General features: G+C 54.5%; 1 protein-coding gene across 1 annotated transcript in view; it reads right to left on the bottom strand.

Annotated features, from left to right (window-relative positions):
- RIN3 (Ras and Rab interactor 3) overlaps positions 1–23,489 on the bottom strand; it is a 123,266-nt gene that overhangs the window by 34,201 nt on the left and 65,576 nt on the right. Inside the window, exons 4-5 of the mRNA XM_044774237.2 lie at positions 11,843–11,915; positions 3,748–3,839 (exon numbers count right to left, since the gene is read on the bottom strand). Coding sequence (XP_044630172.2) covers positions 3,748–3,839; positions 11,843–11,915 — 165 coding nt within the window. The remainder of the gene's footprint in view (positions 1–3,747; positions 3,840–11,842; positions 11,916–23,489) is intronic.

Below are 23,489 nucleotides of genomic sequence, written 5' to 3'. Positions count from 1 at the left end.
GGGGCTGCAGCCTGGGGCCTGGGGACCTGTTAGGGAGTCACAGTGACAGGGTAGGACTTTATGTTCAAGAAGAAGGAAGTAGGTAACTTTCCCTGCAGCCCACAAATGTCGAGGCCAGAGGAGAAGCGGAACGCTGTCATGCAATCCTAGTGGTTGGCACAGGTGTGGGCGCCTGTGCCCAGTGGCACCAGGCCAAGCCTTAGCTCAGCGGCCGGAGCTCCCCCAAGGGCCTGTGGCTTCAGGGCTCTGTGCTGCCCTCGGACTGAGGCAGATGTTTTGCTGGCCCTGCAGCCTCCTGTGCCCCGTCTGGGGACACCTCTTGCCAGGTGCCCACTCTGACAATCCTCAGAGGGCCTGGGCCTAGCCAGGGGCTGGGCTGTCAGTGCTGAGGGCAAAAGTGACGAAGGTTTCACACCTGGACTGCCCCTAGCTGGTGGCAGGACAGAGAGGGAAGAGTAAACGCAGCAAAGTATTCCAGGTGCCACGGAAACAGCTCGAGAGTCCAATAAACTCAGTGAATAAATATTTTTGGGGCACCCCAAAGATGGGTTGTGGCACAGTCATTCTACCTCGAGTTTTCCATGAAATTTTAATAACTAGGAAAATTCTCATTATGTAACGTAGAGGAAAAGGCAAATTACACGCAAACTTGGAAGCGCCGTAGAACATATGCCTTTTCTGAACATAGTTTAAAAATATTAAACATCCATACGCTGCAAACACGTCTGAGAAGCTGTGCAAACCTCACCCTCATTTGCCATCGCTGTCTCTCGATTCTTCTGCACCCAGAATCTATTGCGTATCGTTAGTGCTGAATTGCTCCCTACGTTAGCTTTGTGGGCCCAGGATTGGACCTATATATTGCCTGCCCTTTCGAATGCTGGCTTTTCCAGGGCCAGATGTGGATTTTCTTATGTCAGCTCCCCAGCAAACGTTCTGGGCTGTCACATGGTGCTGAGCCTGCAAATCGAGAGCTCCATTTCAGTGACATCGTCCCTCTCTGCACGCACGGCTTGTGCAATGATTTGGATATTTATTACATTCCACTCATTTTGTCAAAAGTGAGTAGAATGCCAGAAAAATAGAAGTGCTGGCACCAGCGATAGGAAACACATATGCCTCAGAAACTCATTCCAGTAGCAAGATCATCAGGTGGAAGTGGGCTGAGTCAGAGCCTGGCGGGGGCAGACCGGGAGCAGGAACGAGGAGGGGGAGGGGAGGGGCCGGCAGTGCTGGAATGGCTGCTGCTGCCCACATAGCCTGTTGACCTTCCGCTGCATTTCTCGGAGATTCCCCACCGCCCCTTCCCTAAGTCCCCTTTCATCTATGCTGGCTTGAGGGGGTTTCAGTTCTTGGCCACAAGAGTCCCTTGCCTAGAACAACGCGTGACCTGCTGGGCAAAATGCCCGTGCATCAGGCCCCTGGCATACGCTGGCCTTTGCATATTTATCACGACTGTGAAGGTGGGAGGCCCAAGCTGCACGTTCAGAGCCAAGGCCTCCGGCCTCCCGCAGGAGGCATCCTTTCAGCTCTGGGTCTCCATGCATTCTGAGGACGGATTGACAAGTTACCCTTTCCTTGGCTCCAGAGAAAAGCTATTCTGGTGAGCCCCGCTTTACACCCTCCAGCCCTTGGGGACACTGGGTCTGACCAGATCCCTCCGGTTCCTAAGCTGCGATGTACTCAGGTTTCATTTAAATCGCCTTCTCGATGAAGTGAGTGCTGACACAGTCTGAACTGCCGCTGGTTCCCAAGAGGAGCAGCTTGTCGCAGATACGCGTGCCCTAGGGCTTAGGGGCAGCCAGCCTCCTCCAGGTGCAAAGAACCTGCCTCCTCTCAGAGGAAGCCTCCCAGACCGCCCCACACATCCTCTGCCCTACTGACTCGGCCTCAAACGGCAACGGACTGCTTGTTGCAAGGCGATGCGGTGTAGCCGAGGGCCGGTGGAGGGGCTGCGCCGAGTCAGAGAGCCCTCAGGGCACATCCCGGCTTTGTTCTCTCCCGCCTGGGCACCCGGGACAAGTTTCTCAGCTGTGCCAAGACTTGATTTCCCATCTTTAAAATGGGGACACAAGGACTACACAAGACGGTGTCTATCGAGTGCCACCAGTGAGTGTCACCCACGCCGCTTTAGACCTCGGGGGGATGTCACTGGACTGTGCGAGTCACACCACTGTCATCTGTCCTACGTCCGAGCTCCCGGGAGGGTAAGAGCTCAACAGTTAAAATATCTGGGGCTGAAGTTCAGTGTTATCTCCAATATCAAGTGAAAACGCCTGGAAGTGTATTAACTGGGGAAATCAGACCTGGGAGAGTCCGGAGAAGGAGTTAGGGGTGGGTGCTGGAGCTGAACGGCCTGGGTTCAGATTCCAGCTCCGCCACGGACCATGTGACACCAGACGTGTTACCTGCCTCTTGTCCCTCAGTTTCCCCTGCTGTAACAAGCGGATTATAATAATAGAACCTTCTTTGCAGGGCTGTTGGCAGATGGGATGAGTCAGGACAGGTAAAGAGGTCAGAATGGGTCAGTGTTTATTCAGTGTGGACATCCCAGGGCCCCGACTCCTCCTGCTCCCTGGCCTGTGACCATGAGCCGCCTCGTGGCATCTCGCATTGCTGTCCAGTAGCCTTTTGGGCGGGGGGACAGTGGCCTAGCCTGGGAGCCAGGGGCTGTGTTCTCTGATCCCTACGACCCGGTCCTGCCCTCTTGGTCCTCGCTTCTTCCGTTGACCGGCACCGGGGAATGGGCGCCACTGTGTGCTGGGCGTTGTGCTCAGGTACATACAGTGCAGGGTCCCGCATGGGGTTTAGTCTTGATAAAGACTTACTGATTAACTGCTCTGGTCATAAATGGGAGCTGGTGGCCCCAGGTTACGAGGCTCTGGGCCTCTGCTCCAGATATGGGTCTCACAGAAGCTCCTGCAGCAGCTGCCAGAAACACATTTCCTGCTCCCCCTGTAAGAAACCCTCTGCTCCCGACACGGCAGACGGAGCCGCACGGCCTGGCTTCCCAGCGGCTCCAGACTTGTGAGCCTGGGCTTCCCAGGGGCCAGCACGAGGCCCTGGTCAGAGGTCAGCGCCCACTGACCTCGTCTTTGAGAGCGCTCAGCAAGGCCGACGCAGAAAAGCCGATGGACACGGGCTTGGCTCACTATCATGTGCAAGGGCAGGCACCAGAAACGCCCTTGTCTTTTCCTCTCTTCTTTCTTTTCCTCTCCCCTCGTCATCCCTCAAAAGGTCAGAGGGACAAGGGCAGGCTGGGTGTGCTCAGGGTCAGGTGGTTGGGCAGGGGGCAGGTCAAGGGGGCAGGGGCCACACCCCAGCCCCTGACCACACTCACGCTGCTTTTCCTTCCGACAAAGGTGGGGCTGGGGGCCAGGGCTGTGGGGGCAGCTGGTCCCCAACTCTGGCCACCGCTGAGAAGGGCCTTGACGTTGGGCTCAGCCTCTCCCAGAGCCAGGCACTAACAACAGGTCAGCCTGTGCTGGCCTTGGTGGCCCAGCTCCCTCAACCCCAACAAGGTCGTGCATCAGACCTCCTGGGAGCTTCAAACATCCACTTTGAAAAATGGCTTGAGAGGGCTCAGCAGCCTGAGGAGGGGGCAGGCAGTCCCGTGGGAGCTGGGACTCGGGATGCAGCATGGCCTCAGCCTGGGGGCCGTCTCTCTGCTCAGGTGGTCGGCAGGGCAGTCCTGTGGCCCCATTTCCTAAGGCCCCACCACCTCCCCTTGCCCTCCGAGGGACTCACCCAGGCCCAGGTTGGAGATGGTCTCGAGGTCTGTGAAGCTGCTGGCCTCAAGGACGGCCCGGGGCAGCCGCAGCGTGAAGGGCAGTAAATCTCTGTGGAGACACGAGGGGTCGAAGGTCAGGTGTGGGGAGAGAGCCGTGTGTCCATTCCCCGGGTCCTCACAGCCCCCAAACCCACAGGCAGGGAGAACGAAGCCCAGCTCGCCCCCAGCTGCTCCACGCAGACGGGCAGCTGCCCGGGGCCAAGGGCTGAGTCTGGGGCTGAGGGAGCATCCTGGCGGCCAGCACCAGGGACCCAGAGATGCAGGAGCTCCTCCTCAGGAGTGGGGGACCCGGCTTCTCCCCTGACTTTCTGGCTTCCTCTAAGGCGCTATTCTGGGTAAAGTGAGTGATCCACCCCTTCCTGCTCTCTGATCCTCACTGTTCCACACTGAGATGTGCCGTGAGCGCACAGTCAGGCTTCCCCAGTGAGCACACAGTCAGACAGCCCCCAGTGAGTGCACAGTCAGGCTTCCCCAGTGAGCACACAGTCAGACTTCCCCCACTGAGTGCACAGACAGCCCCCAGTGAGCGCACAGACAGCCCCCAGTGAGCATAGTCAGATTTCCCCAGTGAGCACACAGTCAGACTTCCCCCATTGAGTGCATGGATAGCCCCCAGTGAGCACACAGACAGCCCCCAGTGAGCACACAGTCAGACAGCCCAGAGAGCACACAGAGAGCTCCTAGTAAGCACACAATCAGGCTTCCCTGACAACATACAGTTAGCTCTATCTGCTGCCATTTTTTTTCCTTTTTTTGGCAAAGCAGATTGGCCCTGACCTAACATCTGTGCCCCTCTTCCTCTATTTTGTATATGGGATGCTGCCACAGCATAGCTTGATGATCTGTGCATAGGTCTGCACCCGGGATCTGAACCTGCGAATCCTGGCCCGAAGTGGAGCATGTGAACTTAACCACTATGCCACCAGGCCGGCCCCATCTATTTGCTGCCTTTGATCTGAACGGGGCACTTTGTAGAGCTCTCTCCAGAGATTTCCAAGAAGGGACTCAGGCACCCTCCTCCTTTATTGTACAGATGGGGAGACTGAGGCCCAGAGAGGGAAAGGAATATGTCCAGGCCACACAGCAGGTCGAGGGCAGAGTGTGCTGGGCCCCAGGCCTCCTGACTCCCAGCACAGGGCTGTTTCACAGGACCAGGCAGGGGAGTGTGGCATTGCCGCAGCCCCAGGATGGGCAGTCTCAGTCCAACACCTTGTCCTGGCATTGCAGGCCCATCACAGTCTGACGCTGACTCCCCTCTCCAGCCATGATTCCTCCTCTGTGAAAAGGGATAACGGCTTATGGAACCCACAAGAAGACCGAGAGGACCCCTGACAGCAGTTCTCATGACCCCAGCAGCTCCCGTGAGGGCTGCTAACGACCACGCCACCCCACCTCGCTCTGGTGACTGCCTTCTCCCCAAACCCCGATTCCAGTCACTGGAACCCCATCGTCCGTGATGGCCCTTGGCCAGAGCCACCCTCCCTGGTCTTCACGGCCTCACTGTCCATACGCACCCTTCGTCCCCTCCCAGTTAACGCTGCGTGTGGGTCCTGGGAGCCCTGGGAGGTCCCCACGCCCCACGGTGCTCAGTGCACACCACAGGGTCTCAAAGGGTATTTGCTGAAAGGACCGTCTAGACCGACCCTCGTCAGTCTGCTGCTCAGGAGGCTGCAGTGGTAGCTGCAGGTTACGCCCCAGCCTGAACCCCAGCCGGGCCCTGGCTCTGCCCCTCCAGCTTGCTCCCCTTCTGCCCACCACAGATCTTCCCGTCACACTCCAGGCCTCCTCGCTGCCTCCCGAAAGGTCATGCTCATTTTCCTGCAGTCGACGTGCCTCGCTCACTCCCCGCTCTGAGCCTTGCGTAGAGGGGACGTCCCCGTGGTCCCCTCCACCTACATCTGCTGAGAGTTCACGTGTCCTTCAGGGCTGCACCACGGACCTTCTCCTTCTCCGGGACCCAGTGTCCTTCAAGGATTTCACCCATCTCTGCTCCCTATGCACCCAGTTCAGCACTTCACCCAGGGGCCGCCTCTGCCCACGCGAGGAAAAGTCCACAGGACGGGGCTGTTCGCTGAGCAAATATTATATGCCGGGTACTGGGCTGGGACCTTAGCACGTGATATTATTATTATTATATCACGACAACCCTACGGCAGGCATTAATATCTTTATATTACTTAATTCTGGATCCGAATCCCCTGGGGGAGCTGCTAAAAATGCAGATTCCCAGGTCCAGGCCCAGGGGCTGTCAGTTTGCATCTGGGGGTGGGCCAGGAATCCACCTTTTTAAACAGCTCCCAAGGGGACCCTGATGGACACAGCCTTGGGTGGGGGCCATGGCCCCCAAACAAGGGCTGTCGATAGAAACGAAGATTAAGCACCTCTCCAGAACGTCCATATATATTTCCTTATCAACTGTTAAGTCCCTTAAAAAGTATTCACAAAAATAGAAATTTTAAGAATGGGATTTTTAGAATAAGTGTTCTGTTATTTTCCCCCACACTCTGGTGGGTCCATTTATCCACTTGCTGGGGTGCAAACGCCACCCCCCTAGCCTATAGCCCTCTGCTCTAGCCAGAGTTTCTCAAACTTTGTTGACCACGACTGCCAGTAAGAAACATATGTGGCATCGCGATTCAGTGTGTATACACACACACAAACTCACACATAGCTGAAACACGAGTTTAGCACAACAAGACTTATTCTAACTCCATGAAGACACTTCCTGACGTTTTCTCATCTAGTCTAATTTTTCATTTAAAAAGACCCAGTCATGATCCAAAACACTGATTTTATGACCTCCTCTGGGGTGCCTTCTAATGCCAACAGCCAATTCTCAAATTCTCAGGATGCCAATGGGGTGTTGCACAAGTCAATTCAATTCTGGCCCTAACTGTGTGGAGTCAGCGCAGACCCACAGGTTAAGGACTCAGTCCCGCCAGACCGCCCCCACTTCAGATGCCGGGTGCAAGTCCCAGGACACCTGTACTGGCCACTGGCTATAAATCAGGGGTCCCCATGACACCGCCCTCCTCAGGCTCGATAGTTTGCTAGAGCGGCTCACAGAGCTCAGAGAAACACTTACATTTACTGGTTTATCATAAAGGACACGACTCAGGAACAGCCAGAGGGAAGACATGCGGAGGGCAAGGTATGGGGGAGGGGCACGGAGCCTCCATGCGCCTCTGGATGCGCCACCCTCCCAGCACCGCCTGCATTCACGACTGGGAGGTCGGAGGGTGGGGCTGAAAGGTCTAGCCCTCTGCCCCACCCGTGTCACCTCTTAGCATAAAATCAGGTGTGAGTGGAAGGGGCTCATTATGAATAAAAAGAGACTCCCCCATGGCTCAGGAAATTCCAGCTTTCAGGAGCTCTGTGTCAGGAACCCGGACAAAGAGCAAATATATTTTTGTATCATACCACACCCCCAGTGGGCTGCGAGCCATGGATTGGGAAACACCACACCCCCTGTAGATTATCTCGTTAATTCTTTGGCACAGGCTGGTTCTCTCTTCCCCTGCTCGGCACCCTGCTCCCCATGTCCTGGAAAGTTCTGGGGTGATGTGGGAGTGCTTCCGGGGGGGAAGGCCCAGGCCTATGACAGTGATCTGAGTCCCTTCCACGCCTCCTGGCACCCTCAGCTCCATCTCCTCACAGATCCTGGGTGACTCTTGTGGCTTTGAAAGTCAACCACTGTAGAGGGAAAAGCATGATCTCATTTTGGTAAAAACATTTTTTAAGTGAGAGAGAGGGAGAAAGCCAGGGAAAACCAGCAAGAACTCTAGAATCGACAGACCCGGCTAGAACCAAGCAGGGCCACTCCTGGCTGGGGGACATTTCCATCTCCTGGTCTCACAGCAGGGGCACGGTGCCCTCTTATGGGGTTGTTCTGAGAATTCAACGAGCCGGGACACAGAAAGCACGCGGCCCGGACCTGCATCTGGTGGGAGCCTGTGCTTCCTCCCCCTCTGAGGAGTCAAGGGCGGGTCAAGGGCGCTCCTCGGCCTCCGAGCAGAGGGGCCAGGCTCCTCTCTGTCCTGCTCACCAGGACCATCCAAAGGCCACACAGTGGCTCTTGGATGAGGCAGCTAGGAATGCGGCTGCAGACACTGACAAGAGCTTTCTTCAAAGGCGAAGAGGACCAGCCCGCCATCCCCTCCCCCTGCCAGGAGGAGGGTGGCAGCTTAGTCACTATGCCTCCAGGGGAGGACAGGCCCAAGGGGCCCCTCCCTTCCTTCCTCATTTTCGTTGATGGCAAGCAGTTCATGAGGCTACTGACTCCTGACCCCAAGGTGTGCTGAGGGTCGGACCTCAGGATCCTTATGGGGCTCAGCTGAGTACCTGGCACATACATGGTGAGTGCTCCAGAAACGACCAAGCATGTTCACGCTCCGGTGGCCAATCGCCATCTGACTGTGAGGAGCAGTGTGGCTCACTGCATCCTGGAAGGAGGTCCCACAACCCCGGGGCTCTGCGTTCAAGGCCTTCCCAGCATCTTATCTCCCACCCACGTGTCCAGGTCTCCCCAGGGAGCCGCTCCTGAGCAGCCCACAGCTTTCCCACCGCTGGGCCTCTGCCCGTGCAGTTTCCTCTACCTAGATTTCTCCTCCTGCCCTTCTTTGCCGGGCCTCCAAAGTCACCCCTTCCACCCAGAGGGCCTCTACACTCCCAAGCTGGAAAGGGAGGGCTGGGGTAGCAGCACACATGTGTTCTTGGCTGCGGGCCTGGTACAGTGTGCTGGGCAGAGGCAGCCGCGGCTCAGGAGTCAGACACACCTGGGTTCAGACCCGGCTCAAAATCTAGCTGTGTCACCCAAGGCAGGTCCCAGCCCCAGCCTCGGTTTCCCCATCTACAACAGCAGTAGGAACACGCTCCATGGTTTCTGGAGCACTCGCTTCGTGCCAGGCGCTCTGCTAAGCCCCTTCCCAGGATCTTCGTGTCTGATCCTCAGCACAACCCGGGGGCAGGGGGTCATCAGCCCCAGGAAGTGGGTCTGCAGGTGAGATCAGCCACTCCAGGGCCTGCGGGAGTTAGAGCCTGGGGGCGGCAAACAGCACAGAGCCTGAGTCGGCACAGAGGCCCAGGCCGCGGAGGCTGATTACGGCACCCCTGTGGCCGCCCTGCACGCACCCCTCGATGCCCTCAGCAGCTCGGCACACCCATCGCCCAGCCTCTGCCAGGTTTGCTCCTGGGGGCTGGCACCCATGACCCTCAGAGGCTTGTCCCGGCATGCTGAGCCTCCCCGCCTGCCCCACTGGCCCTATGGAGAGCCACAGATGCTTGGGTGTGCCACGGAGGCTGGCTGGCCGGCCTGGGGGTACAAAAGCCCAGCCCTGTGGCCTTAAGGCGGACAACCTCCAGGACTCCTTGATGCTCCAGAGCTGCCTCGGGATCCAGCTGAGGCTGCAATGGCACCTGCAATTGCATCCTCCTGGGCTTCTCTCCCTTCCTGGTCCTGCTCCCCAGCCCCCGCTGCCTTCTCCTCGGGGGCAAGTCCTTTAGCACCCCCTGCATGGGGACCCTCTCAACATCTATCTGTAGGAGACCCCCAGCAGAGTTCTATCATTTCCCCAGAAAAGGTTCCTGAACCCTATCTGCAGATAAGCTTGTTATAAATGCAGCCTTTCTATACGTGTGTGTGTGTGTGTGTGTTACAAATGCAGATTCCTGTGCCCCACCCCAAGCTCATTGAGCCAGAATCTCTGGGGTGGGCCCCAGGAGCGTGTATGTTTAACCAGCTCCCTGGGTGACCATGGGACCCTGCCAGGTCTGGAACCCCCTCCGGAAGCCAGGCTCCCATCCAGGGTGGAGCAGTAGGGCTCGCATTAGGTGTGGGGCGAGCACCCTGAAGCAGAACCCATGCCTTCTGTATGGGAGCGGAGGCTGCTGGCAGAGCAGAGCACGTGCTCCTGACGAGAGCTGGGCCGGGAAGGATGGGGCCTCCTGCTCTGATGACGGCTTCAGCACGCTGCTTGACTGACTCGGGGCTGGTCCATGCTATCGTGGGGAGTGTGCTCGATGAACAGGCACCCAGCCCAGGCCACAGGGGCCCCAAGTGCCCATCGGGGAGCAGGCTTTGCGAAGGAGGAGGGGGTCGGGTGGGCCTGCGGCTCAGCGAGGTGTTGAGGACACCTGTCTCAGAGCCAGGACTGGCACTTATCACCAGGGTGTTCAGCATGGATCAAAATGTCGCCCTGTGCAAGACCCTGCAGGCCCACACAGGTGCTCTGTGCATCTCTGGTTCATCTCCCACTGCCCCGGGCGTCTGGGAGTCTCCTGGGCAGGATCTTCGATTTGTAGGACCACAGGCCTCTAGCACTTCGCTGTTCCATCCTAGCTACCATCCCCTTGACAGAGAGGTAACCAGGGCCAGGAGAGGTCGTGTGACCGGCCCAAGGTCACACAGCGAGGTGAGGGGTCTTCCACTCCCAGCCTGGGGCTCTTCCTCCTGCAGCATGTCACACCTCAGAGGTGGCCTTGGCGCTAACATCCCCTCCCCCAAACACAGGGATGCTAGGCTCTGAGCCCGGTGACCTCCTTGTGGGTTCCCTGAGTGCTTGAGGGTGGGCAAACAGGCACCTGCTCTTCTGGAACGTGGAGAAACAGCAGCCAGAGGAGGAAAGGTTGGGAGGCGACAGTGGTGAGCTTGGTGGTCACAGCTCCAGATCTCCTGGACACAGACAAAGTCACTGCCCCAGACACCCTCCTAGGGCCCCACCGTGGAAACAGGACCAGACATATCCTGGGTGTGGGCAGTGTGCTTCTCGTTACCTGATTTCCTCCTCCAGCATCTCCCTAATGGGTACCACTATTCCCATTTTACAGAAGAGGAAGTCGAGCCTCAGAGAGATTCAGTAACCAGCTCAATTTCTGGGCTCTGCAATTAGGCCATCATTCATTCATTCATTCATTCATTCAAAGCACCTAGCATGTGCCATGCTGGGCACCTTCTGCTAAAGTAAGAAATTCTCAGGACACAAAAGGGCCCGTCTCTCTGAGAACTCGACATGTCACATGTACAAAGGGCTGGGGCCCTCTGAGGCTTTGCCCTGTGGGTCTGGAGGGCCATGCGAGTTACTGCAGGATGCACACAGTGGGGCGGCCGTAGTAAACGTCACGGACCTTGGGGCTTGATCTACTTTGAATCGCCACCTGCCATCTACCAGCTGTGCGACCTTGAGCAAGTTACTCACTTAGCCTCAATTTCCTCATCTGTAAAATGGGAACGAGAGCACTTACCTCGTGGAATTGTTTGCAAGATTTAAAAAGATATTGGATATAAAGACACTTAGTGCTGGGTCCCTGGAGAGCCCTCAGTAGGTGGCAGATGTTAGCAACTATTATTATTAGCATCACCTTTTCTGCCCATCGAGGCCCAGCAGGGTGCAGGTAGGCAGGAGGGGTGTTCTGGGTAGAGCATAGTTTTCACCAGAGGCAGTAAGGATGGTCTCTTTGAAGCAGGGAGAAGTGGGTCTGGAGCCCTGGACCCCACGACATCCTGCCCAGCCTCTAGCCAGCCCTTGTGAAGTCCCCGTAGCTTAAGCTATTGTCTTCTGGCACCCAAATGTATTTTTAAATTCCTGTTGATCTGGAACCAGTTTTGAATAACTAGAGAAGTTCTGAGCACGGTTACCAGACACCCACTCCACCCAGCAGCTGCTTAATAATCACTAGCTCTCTCCCACGGAGCTGTATCGGCCCTGCGTGCCGCCCCTACAGGAAGTTCCTTCTAGAACCCCTGCAGTAGGGCGGGTCAGGTCTGCACAGGACTCCAGCTGTCCTGGCAGCCGGAACACAAGCAGCTGGGGTGATGGGCAGAGCCCGGGGACAGCTGGTGGTGAGGGAGGGGCCCTTACTGGCCAGTCCGAGAAAGCATCAGAGACATCCCTTCCCCTCATGGTGACCAGGGCAAAGTCAGGGACTGTCCCCTCTCCCTGCATCCTCTGGGCTGCGCCCTTCCCTCGGGGGCATCCCTGTGACTCCCACACCTCCATCCAGGGTTGAACGGACACCTGTTGCAACAGACGCCCTCCTGGGGCCAGGTCTACTCACCTACTGACACAGTAGAAAGCGATCAGTCTGAAGATGTCCTCAAACACGAGAACCGAGCCTTCCAGGTACAAGACTGCAGAGAGAAGACAAGGCCTTGGATGAGTGTCCCAGCCAGAGGGAAGGAGGGTCCCTGGGAGTGGGGCCGGGCCTGCCACCTCCGCTGTGGGGGTTCTGCTGCAGTGGCTGGCCTGCTGGGGCCCCATACATGTCAGCTGCCAACTGAACCGTGGGGAAGCGAGAAGCGAACTTTGATGGTGCTAACCCGCTGAGATTTTAGGGGATTATTACAGCACCTGCTGTTATCTTAGCTAATACACACTCATCATTTTGGGCAAAATAACACAGAAGACTCTAGATGGTAAAAGCAGAATTACACATTTAATCGAGCAGGGTCATCCCACCCTGATAATTCTGAGGACCGGGAGGGGCCAGCAGGAGGAGAGTTGCCCTGTCCGGCGTTGGCCTCCAGGACATTCGCTGGTCCGGGGGCACCGGACAGTGGACACAGGCTTTCACTGAATGGCCCCAGGGCCCATCAGAACCTCACTTGATGTGGCTTCGTAGGTGACCCAAGGGGGAGGTTTCCAGCTCTGACAAGGAAGAGGGACCAAAGCATCTGCCCATGATTCCCTTCCAGGGTGCATATGGCTCCTCAGAGGGGCAGGGTGCCAGGCTGTGGCAGTCAGTGCCAGAAGCTGGGGGGGGACTGACGGGAGGAGAATGCGGCTCCACTCTGTGCCTGCATCAGAGCCTCAGGGCAAGGGGCCCAACTCAGCAGCCATCCCCCTGATGACTCCTGATGCTCATCCTGGGGCTCCATACGCCCAACAGGTGATGCTCCCCACGCTGGAGACCCCTAAGTGAGCCTTCTTGGGCATCACAAGGGCCAAGAAACATATGCACATCACACCTCAGTTCCAATTTCCTGAGGTTCTTCCAGCATCTGTGGGGTGGAGGGGGAGGGCAGGACCCGGGTTCCAGGCTTGGCTCTGACCCTGGCATCAGCAGTGGGACTCTGGGTGCGTCCCTTCCCCTCTTAGCACCTCAGTTCCTCCACCTGCAGAGGGAAGCAGCCCTTCCAACCATAAACGCTCATGAATCTCGGTGACATCAGCCTGCCGTCCCGTTTTCAAAGCCTGGGACAGCATTCCACTGCACTGGTGGCCCACAAGACGGTTACAGGGGACACACAAACCAATATGTTTTGTTCTAATAGCTTTTTTTTTTCTATATTCGCCTTCTTTCAACACACTAGACATTGTTTAAACAGCATCATATTTTTTAGGAGTTTACGTTCATCCTCTATTTATGGCAAACAGATAATGGTTTCCCACTAGGATAGAGACAAAAGTTTTAAAAAGGAGTTTAGAGAAAAATATTAAGTCAATCATAGTACGGGCGGTACTTGGAAGCCGCCTATACATGACTGAAGCCTGAGCATCAGTCGGTGGAACTGCCACCCTGGGAGTAACAGCGTTGGGGGGCCACAGCGCCACCTAGTGCTGGCATTTGGTGCATCACCGGCTCGCCAAAAGGAGCAGCATCAATGGCGGGTAGAAAGCCCTCGGTGCGTGGAGCGGGAGTGTAAAGACCTTCCTCCCGAATCCCTCGAGGGGGAACAGCGGGGATGCACAAGAAGCCTTGCATACCGGCTGTATCAACAGTTAGCAGCTTTCCTTCGCACTGATGGTCTGCCCTCTGCAGAACACAGACGAAATCTTTAAGACAAAGTCAGTCACTCCCTCCTCTGTGCCCCAGGGCACTTTACATCTGCTGGCTGGTCAGCTCCTGGGGTGCAGGGACCAGGGTTCACTGATTTTTGTAGCCTGTGCCCAGCCCAGCTCTAGACACCAATCACTCCTCTTTTTTTTGCTTGAGGAAGATTGTTGCTGAGCTAACATCTGTGCCAATCTTCCTCTCTTTTGTATGTGGGATGCTGCCACAGTGTGGCTTGATTAACAGTGTGTAGGTCCATGCCAGGGATCTGAACCCATGAACCCCAGACCGCCAATACAGAGTGCACGAACCTAACCACTATGCAACCGGGCCAGCCCCTAATCACCCTTTTAATTACTGTTAAAATTGTAGATCTGTAAAATCACAAGCGATGGTCAAGCTCATGTTTGTTTCTTTGTAACTAGACCTCTTCTGCCCCGGCCCCAGGCCCCTGCCCAGACTTCCCCCGTCCAGATTGTGGGGATAGCGTCCCTTCACACCAGGGCCACTCCCGGGGGAGCTCCTGCATGTCAGGGGCAGGGCTTTGCTCAGATTTGAGGCTCCCTCAGCACCCAGCACAGGGCACGGCATGCAGTTTGGAAGGTCAATAAATGTTTGCTAAATGTCACCAGGGACGGAGACTGGGACGGGTAGAGGCCTCGGGGGCACCTTGCCAGGGTCTTAGACCTCCCACCGCCTGGCTCAGGGGCCTCCCCTGCAGAGGTCCAAAGGGACTCCCCGGACTTGAGGGAGCCCCGAGAGAAAGCCTCACGCCATTCTAGAACAGAGGCAAAAGCAAATTGGTGAGTTAAACAATTCTGTGTTCCAGCGGGTGGTGTCCTGTGTCCCGTGACACACCTGCCTGGCGGCTGTGTGTGGGCACCAGGCCAAACTGCCTGGGGGGAAGGACGGCTTCTTCAGCTGCACAAGAGGGAGAATAAAGTCCCTGCCTGCTGGGGGCTGAACTGTGTCCCCCCAAAAAGTATGTCAAAATCCTCACCCCTGGCACATGTGCATGAGACCTTATTCGGAAATAGGGTCTTTGCAGATGAATCAAGTTACGATGAGGCCAGACTGGATTATCTTAAATCCAGTGATTGGTGTCCTTATAAGACGTGTAACGGCACGGGACAACAGGCACAGAGAGGGGAGGCCACGTGGAGACGGAGGAAGAGACTGGAGTGATGTGTCTGCAAGCCGAGGAATGCCCGGGACTGCCGGCTGTCACCAGAAGCCAGGAGAGGCACGGGACAGATTCTCCCCGGTCTCCAGGAGCCGACCCTGCTGACACCTCGATTTCGGATTTCTGGCCTCCAGAACCGTGAGAAAATAGATTCGGGTTGTTGGAAGCCACCCAGTTTGTGGGTCTCTGTCCCAGCAGTCCCAGGAAACGAACACACCAGCTCACAAACGATGCCGTGAGCACAGAATGAACGAGTCCACAGGTGCTGCTTGGAACAGCGCGCGGCGAGCTCGTCAAAGGAATAGCACTGAACCATAATTTTAAACAAATAGGGCAGTCCTGGTGTGAGGCAGGGCTGGAGGTTAAGGGGTTTTGTGGCCTGGCTTGGCCTCATTTTGTACGGCTCTCAGTGGAGAACCTCAGCTGGACCGTTTTCCTCCCTCTCTCTGTCCTCATTCCGACCCCAGGGCCTTTGCTCATGCTGTTTCCATGTACAGAGAATTGGTCTTTGCCCTTCCCTGCCTTCATGGCTCGGCTCTAGGTCCCCCTTCTGCCCCAAAGCTGTGCCTGAGTATTCAGATCTCTCCTATGGGAAGGCGGCACACGGGATGTACTGTCCAGACCGCACAACCTTGCACCAGGAAATGCTGTCCGTGTGCTGACGTTGGGATGCGAGACTACGAGACTGGACTCACTGAGGGCAGCAACGGGTCCTCCCTTCCCCCTCTCCTGCCCCGTGGCCAGCACTGGGCCAGGGACACGGGGAGGACTCCGAAAAGGACGGCTGGGCAGACTAGGCCTGAAGGTGCCGGAGTCAAGAGCGGACGAAATCAACTGAGACAGAACGTAGATGAGTGGTTGCTTAGGGCTTGGGGATGACGCTACAGGGTAGGGAGTTTTTTTTATTGTGGAAAACTATAAAACACATAAAATTTAGCACTTCAACCATTTTTAAGTGTGTAATTCAGCACATTAAGCACGTTCACACTGGGCCACACGGGCTTCTCTTTCGAAGTGATGGAGTGTTCTCTGATTGATGTTGTGAGGGCCGCACAACTGGGAACACGCCAAAAGTCACTGAACCGCACACTTCCAACGGGTGAATTGCAGGCTACTGAATACATCATACAAATACACCACAATAATTCTGTTATTAAAAAAAGAAAAATGCACACACACACACACACACACACAGAGTGGACTCAATTTCACCGCCTGTATTATGTTTTTCTGGGGTTTTTATAATCAGCACATATAGGACTTCCATAAGCAGAGAAACTATACAGATTCTCTACATTTTTCTCTAATTTTCTAAATTTCTCTACAAATTTTTCTCTAAAGCCAATTGGTTTCCAGTTCCAGCTCGTGCTGCTTTAGAATCCGATTACAGCCCTACCGGGCACAGCTGACGAGCCCCCCAAGCCACCCACTGCTGAGGGGACCACGCTGCCCTTTACTCTGCCGAGCCAGCTTCAGAAAGAGGCTCGGGAATGCCCGGTACCCACTCTGCCCTTGGCAGCAGCCCGAGGCAGGGCGCCTGGCCAGCCGGCTCCTCCCCATGAAGAGCCCCGTCAGCCAGCCACCTGTGAACAGCTCCAGCAGCCGCGCCCGCTGTGCACAGCTTCCAGGTTCCTTCAGCAAAAGCCTTGGTGGGAACACGCCCGACCCTGTGTAAACCGTTTCTCTTTCCGGGGTGAAGGGAGAGAACGGGCACCAGCCAGCCGCACCTGGCGTGTCCCCAGATGACGACCAGTGACAACAATTGGCCTCTGCCTCTGCTTAGAGGAAAGGAAACCTTTCACCTTACGACTCACCATCAAGGCCGAGTCAGGACAGGAGAGAGACGCCAGGGCCACACACGCCGGCCCAGCCTCCTCTAGCATTTACAATTTCAACGTCAAAATGAAATACCCATGCAGAACTGAAAGCTAGGGGAAGAATTTTTAAAAGGCATTCCGTTTGATCACTCAGTAATACAAATGAACTGCCGAGGGCAGGGCCTGTGTGTCTGCTGTTCCGCACGGGACCCCCAGCACCAGGTAGGGTGCTTAGCACACCGCTGGCACTCAAATATTCACTTAACTATATATGTAGGACACATTTTATTTTGAAATCCTTACAGATTCACAGGAAGTTGAAGAGACGACAGAATGTCCTGTGAACCCTTCACCCAGCTCCCCCTAGTGGCAATATCACCATGCCTAACGGGAGGACGATATCAAAACTGGGAAGCGGACCTTGGAAGAACCCAGGGCTCATTCAGACTTCGCAGGTTTTATACACACTTGTGTGTGTGTGTGTTTGAACAGTTCTGTGCAATGGGGACATTTCGCTGGACCATCACAAGGCTCGCCCGCACTCCCGTTTATAGCCACAGCATCCCTCCCCCGCCCCCAACCCCAGGAACCACCACTCTGTTTCCATCTGTGATTAAGTTATTTCACGAACGCCATATATGAATTGCGCAGTATGTATCCTTCGATACGGGCTTTTTTTCACGCAGTATAATTTCCTCGAGGGCCATCCAAGGTGTTGCATGAATCCATAGCCTGCTCCTTCCTCGTGCTGAGTGGTATCCTGTGGTCGGGATGTTCCACAGTTTGCTCGGCCATTCACGCACTCAGGACATCTGGGGGGTTCCCGGTTTTTCACTATTACACACAAAGCTGCTGTGACCATTTGTGCACAAGTTTCTGCATGAAATATGTTTTCCTTTTTCTCGGATATACGCCCAAGAGTGCAATGGCTGGGTTCTATGGTAAGTCCAGCATTAGTTTTCGAAGGAACTGCCAAATTACTCTCCTGAGTGGCCGTACCGTGCTACACTCCCACCAGCAATGGAGAGTGACCCAGTTTCTCCCCATCCTCACTAGTTTGGCCTTGTCACCATTTTTCATTTTAGCCATTCCAATAGGTAGAGGATGATGGCTCATCGTGGTTTTAATTTGCATTTGTCTAATTTGTATTCTGTAAGGATGTCGAATATCCATTCACGTGGTTAGTTGCCATCCGTATATCCTCTTTGGTGAAAATATCTATTCATGTCTTTTGCCCATTTTCTACGTGGATTTTTTTTTACTGTTGAGGGTTTTTTAAAAAATTACTTTATTAAGATGTCATTCACACACTATACAATTCATCAATTTAAAGTGTACAATTCAATGGTTTTAGTGTATTCACAGCACTCTGCAGCCATCGCCACAATCAATTTTAGAACATTTTCATCATCCCCAAAAGAAGTCCTGGACCCACAAGCAGCCATTTTCCATTCTTCCCTCCTCCTAGCTTCTGGCAACCATGAATCTACTTTCTGTCCCTATGGTTATCTATTCTGGATGTTTCATATAAATGGAATCCTAAAATGTGGTCCTCTGCGTCTGGCTTCTTTCCCTTAGCATAATGTTTTCAGTGTTCATCCATGTTGTAGAATGTGCCAGGACTTCATTCCTTTTCATGACTGAATAGTATTCCATTGCATGGATATACCACATTTTGTCTATCCACTCATCAGTTGATGGATATTTGGGTTGTTTCCACTTTTTGGCTACTATGAATAATACTTATGAGCATCTGTGTACAAGCTTTTGTGTGCACATATGTTTTCACTTCTCTCGAGTATATACCTGTAAGTGGAATTGCTGGGTCATATGGTAACTGTAAGTGTTTAAGAAACTGCCAAACTGATTTTCAAAGTGGCTGCTCCATTTTACATTCCCACCAGCAGTGTATGAGGTTTCCAATTTCTCCACGTTCTTGTCAACACTTGTTATTATCCTTTTGATCACAGCCGTCCTCGTAGGTGGTGGTCTCTCACTGTGGTTTTCATTTGCATTTCCCTAACGATTAGTGTTGTTGAGCATCTTCTCATGTGCTTATCGCCATTTGTGTATATTCTTTGGGAAAATGTTTATTCAGATCCTTTGCCCATTTTTAATTAGGTTACTTAGCTTTAATGTTGAGTTTTGACAGTTCTTATTCTGGATACAAGACCTTTGCCAGATATGTTGTTTGCAAATATTTTCTCCCAATCTGTAATTTATCTTCTCATCTTCTTTACAGGGACTTTCAACCATTTATTTTAAGAACAAAAAATTGAATGCTGTCCAAGTTTGCCTGCAAAAAGTAAGCACTCAACTGTTGTTATAGAAACGATTCAGGAGGGGTATTTCCAACTAGATTTAATGAACAGTCCACTCTTACTGTGTTTGGTAGAATCTATGGTCACAATAACTGACTCAGGGGACTTTAACCAGTTATCATTGTATTCTAGGCCAAAGCACCTCTGCCATCTTACTGACACCATTAATTCCCTTAGTGGACACTTTCTTCACAGACGGTGCGAAGGTAAACTTCAGACACGCCCGGTTTTAATCACCACAAATTCCAGCGACTGAGTTGAGTGAACTTGACAAATGAGAGTCTGTTCCAGATCATGTTCACTCTCGGTAGAGAACAGCTATTGACACATGCCTCCATTGGGGTCCGACTTACCTTTGCTAACAAATGATGGAGGAGCATCATTTACTCAGCCTGACCCTGGGCTTCAAGCAGGAAGAGACCATCGCATGAAAACGCGGAATGAGGACGCACCTTGCCAAGGGTTATGAAGACCGTGAAAGGTGTGCTTCCTCGAGAAAAGCAAACCCCATCTTTCCCACTGGCAGACAGCCTTGCCGACCCAAGGCGTGGCTGTTTAAACACGTTTCAGTTGACAACGGGAGTTGTTGTTCAACGAACTTCAAGTCACCATCCTTGTTTGAAAGGCTGGGTCAGACTGACTTTCCAGCCAGGACATTTTCATTATGTGCTCATTCCTCAGCAAATATTTACTGTGCTCATGGTCTGCAGAAATAAAGGGGAAACAGATACAGAAATTGAGAGGAAGCCCTGCAGTTAGAAGGGTGACGGGGTATTTGCTGATGGTCTGGCCACAGGACCTGTCTGGAGCTCCTGTCCGAGGGCTAGAGATTCAGGCTCCCGGTTCTTTCTCTTTTGATGGCTGAAAATTTGGTTGGGTGAGGGTAGGAGAGGCGTTCGTTGGTTTTATCTAAGAAGAATCTTTGCATGTAGAAGGCCTGAACATATGCGTTTCTGGAATGAGCACTGGATGGAAGAGAACTGCGCCAGGAGGAAAATGTCCCCCGAGAGACACAGGAAGGATGATGCCTGGAGAGGCGGAGTCAGGGACCTCTCAGAGGGCTCACCCTTGGAGAGGAAAGGCCATCACACCTGGCTGGGGGGACTTTGGGCGGACCCAAGAAGTGGCCCTGCTGCAAAGCCTTATGTGACACGGCTGAGCCGACCTTCCCCGAAACCTGTCACCCAGAATGGGCTGGAAGATCTGATGCTAATGGATTCTGACGCCCCTTCCTAAAAGGGGCACACATCACCAAGCTGGGTCTCTGACAGGAAAGGCCAGGAGCGCAGCCCTGGAGGATAAAAAGCCCATGACGTGACAAGAGGCTGGGGAGTGGTCCAGAGCTGGGGAGCAGGAGGAAGGGTCGCCTGCAGGCCCGACGGGGTGTGGGCGGGGGTGGGGCGCAGGCTCACTCACCTGTGTGCCCCTCCTGCCCCACCTGGAAGATCACAGTTGCCTTTGCTGGCGGGACCCACTGCCGCCCAGCAACATCACAGAGGAGAAAGGCCTGTTTGCCACCAGCATCAAAGGGCTCAATTTTCTGAAACAGATGAAAATGACTTCCCCGGTTGCCAGCGGTGGAAGTGTTCTCTGGAGCCTGGGGCACCCGTGGTTCCAGGCCCAGCTCCGGCCTCTCCCTGAGGGAAGGGCTCTGCTCCACTGGGGCTTCCGGAATGGCGGGTTCCAGCAGGAGGCAGACGCTGCCAGGAGAAGTGAGAAGAACAAACGATCCCACGCTGGGCAGCAGGTCTCCTGTGTTCTTAAGCAGACCGGCTGCCCAGCCATACAAGGATCGGAGCCTGGAGTGGGGCAAACTCTTGTTCCTGCTCCAGGCAAAGCCCAAACTTCGACAGGACTGACAAGGCGCGGGCTCCTGGTTACACCCACCGCAGGCGCTGAGACCAAAGCCTGCGCCTGTCTGAGACTGGCTTTCTCTAACTGCTGAGTGAGGACGAGAGTAACCGAGGCCCTCCCGGCCCTCTGGCTCATTGTGCAGAGGCTGGAGGGGTACCCCACAGAGAGCGAGGAGTAGCAGGCCCTCCACCAAAGACAGCAGAGATCGGGAAGCTCTGGGGGGAGGCCGAGGAGGCGAGCTGGGCTCAGGGACCCGGGAGAGGATGCGCATTTGAAAACGTGCTGGAGATAGTCCCTTTCTCCCTCCTTGGCTGTTACTGCTGGTCCAGGGTGGGCACCTGGGCTCTGGTTCACTGGCTGGCCCTGGAGCCCCTCACTGTCTACTTACCAGCCTGGCCAAGCTTCTTTCTGTGCCCCCTCCAGCCCCGAAGCTTCTCAGTGTGAGGGGATCCTCCCATAGCCCCCAGTCTTCTCTACCACTCAGGGGACCCCAGGGCGGCACAGGCTGCAGAGTCAGGGCACAGCAAGCCTTTGCCCAGTGCACCTCTGGCTGGAGGCCGACGGGACAGGAACAGGGGAGGAGCTGGTAGCCATGGTCAGGGATCCAAGCAGGGGGCCACTTCCAAGGCTCCCAATGCCCTGTTACGGGGTCTGGCGAGGGAGCAGTGAGGTGCCTCCTCCTCCGGGGTGGCTGCAGCCCTGCACTAAACTGCACAGCTTGACAAGCAGAACATCAGCTGGATTTCATTTCCCACTCAACTCACCTATGAGGCACTTTTGGGCAGTGCACAAGGGGTGCTACTGTCCATGGCAGCTCTGGGTGTGAGTTATGGTCATCTTTGCTGGTTGTGGTTGGCATAAGGAGCAATCTCCTCTGGATTTCATCTTAAGAATTGCAGGATGAAAAAGGTACAGCAATGTCTTTTTACTGAGTTCCATACCACACCCCAAGTTTGCTCACACTCGAGACCCAACCACGCCCCAATGTCCCTCCCAATGAATGCAGAACCACTGAAAGCCAGAATGGAAGAGCCCTTAGAGACAGCTCTGGTCCAGCACCCTCCATTGCACAGACGGGGAAACTGACGTCAGGAGAAGGTGCACCATCGTCCTGCGAGACAGGATTCGTCCGGGTGCTTTCTGAGTTTGATTCTGGTGCTCTCTGGAACCTAGATTCTGATGCTGCCTGCCGCTGTTCTGCCCCCAACTTGGAAGTTCTTCTTCCAACTTCCCAGCATGGACTCTGAGCCTCCTGATTAATAATGGAGGGTTCTTGTTTTCAAGGTTTTTATTATTTTATTATTAATAATATTATTATTATATTATAATTATATTATAATAATTTATTATTAATAATAATAATAGCGATAGCAATAATAATATCAACCACCATTTATTAAGTGCCTCCTGTGTGCCAGCCTCCATTTCTAAACTTTTGACAATTCCATTACCCTCAGTTTACAGGCAAGGTAACAGGCTCAGAGAGGCTAGTAAGTGGTACAAGGGCCACCAGCCTGGGCACCTGGTGCGTCAGGTACCTTGTTCAGGAGAGGTGGCGTGAGGTGGAGGGAGGGCTGCCCAGTGCATCATACTGGATGCACTCAGTATGTCCCTGCCTCGCTTGTCAGCCAGCAGACGCCATCCCATGAGCCACGCATCCCCTCCCCTGTCACTGGGCAGGCCCCACGTTACCTCGGTGCAGGCTTCTGGGGCAGAACTATGGCCGGCACTGGGCTCCCACTCCCCTCAGAGCATGCTGCACCACCGCACGACCTGTTCACAGGCCTGACGGGGCCAGAATGAAGCTCCCGGAGGGCAGGAGCCGCGCCTCCTTCTCTGGATCGTCCCAGAGCCAGGACCTGGCCAGGATCACATCACACTAACGGGGTTGGAGTTGCTGAAAGCTTTGTTTCTGAGCCCAGTGTTGGCGGTCACATCTGTGGCAACTGCCACCGCTCTGTTCCAGCTGTAATAAAGACTCCTTTTCTTGGATGGTGCTCTTCCATATTTAGCAAGTGTGTAGATGAGGACTGAAGTCTGGGAAAAGGAATTCGGAATGAACTGTCATGATGCAGACGGCACTTTGCCTGGGAACTATTTATAGATTCAGATGCCAAAACAGAAGGGGAGACATTAGACAGACGTGCAAACTGCCAAGTGTCAGGGAAGACTAAATACGGGGCAAGCAGACCGGGAGGTGTTCGGGGAGAGGGAATGGGGAGGGTGTGGGGGACGGCTGAGCGGGGGCCATCGGGGGACTGAATTACCCCAGGAAATGAGCTGCGAGTCCGGACAGCAACCTGCCCACTCCTGCTCACTCTGCAGCGGTGAGGGGGCATCTTCGACTGTACCATCATGAAGAAGCACTTGGCTCTTTTGGGGAGCAGAAGGAAGACAAGGAGGGAGCCAGGGCACACCCTGCTGGCAGCACAGCGCCGAGTGCCACAGAGGGACACACTAGGAAGGAACCCAGCTTCGGCCTCAGATCTTACAAAGTCAACCCCACCCTAGAGTTTGGGAACTTTTCTCTGAGGTCTAGAAGAAAGTGATTGCCACTTACGAAAGCTGTGAGAGCCAGAGAGGTTAAGTGGCTTACCAAAGGTCACAGAGCTAGGAAGTGACGCCAGGACGTGACCTTAAGGGAGGCTGACTCTGCTGTCTGTGCTCTGGCCCGGCATGCCAGGCTGTCCAGGAGAACAGAACGCAAGCCACATGCGCAACATTAGATTTTCTCATAGTCATATTAGAAATAGTCA

The sequence above is a fragment of the Equus asinus genome, chromosome 7 (assembly GCF_041296235.1).
Source record: "Equus asinus isolate D_3611 breed Donkey chromosome 7, EquAss-T2T_v2, whole genome shotgun sequence".
NCBI lineage: Eukaryota > Metazoa > Chordata > Mammalia > Perissodactyla > Equidae > Equus > Equus asinus.
Note: the sequence above shows the minus strand (reverse complement) of the source record. Positions and strands in the feature narration are given on the sequence as shown.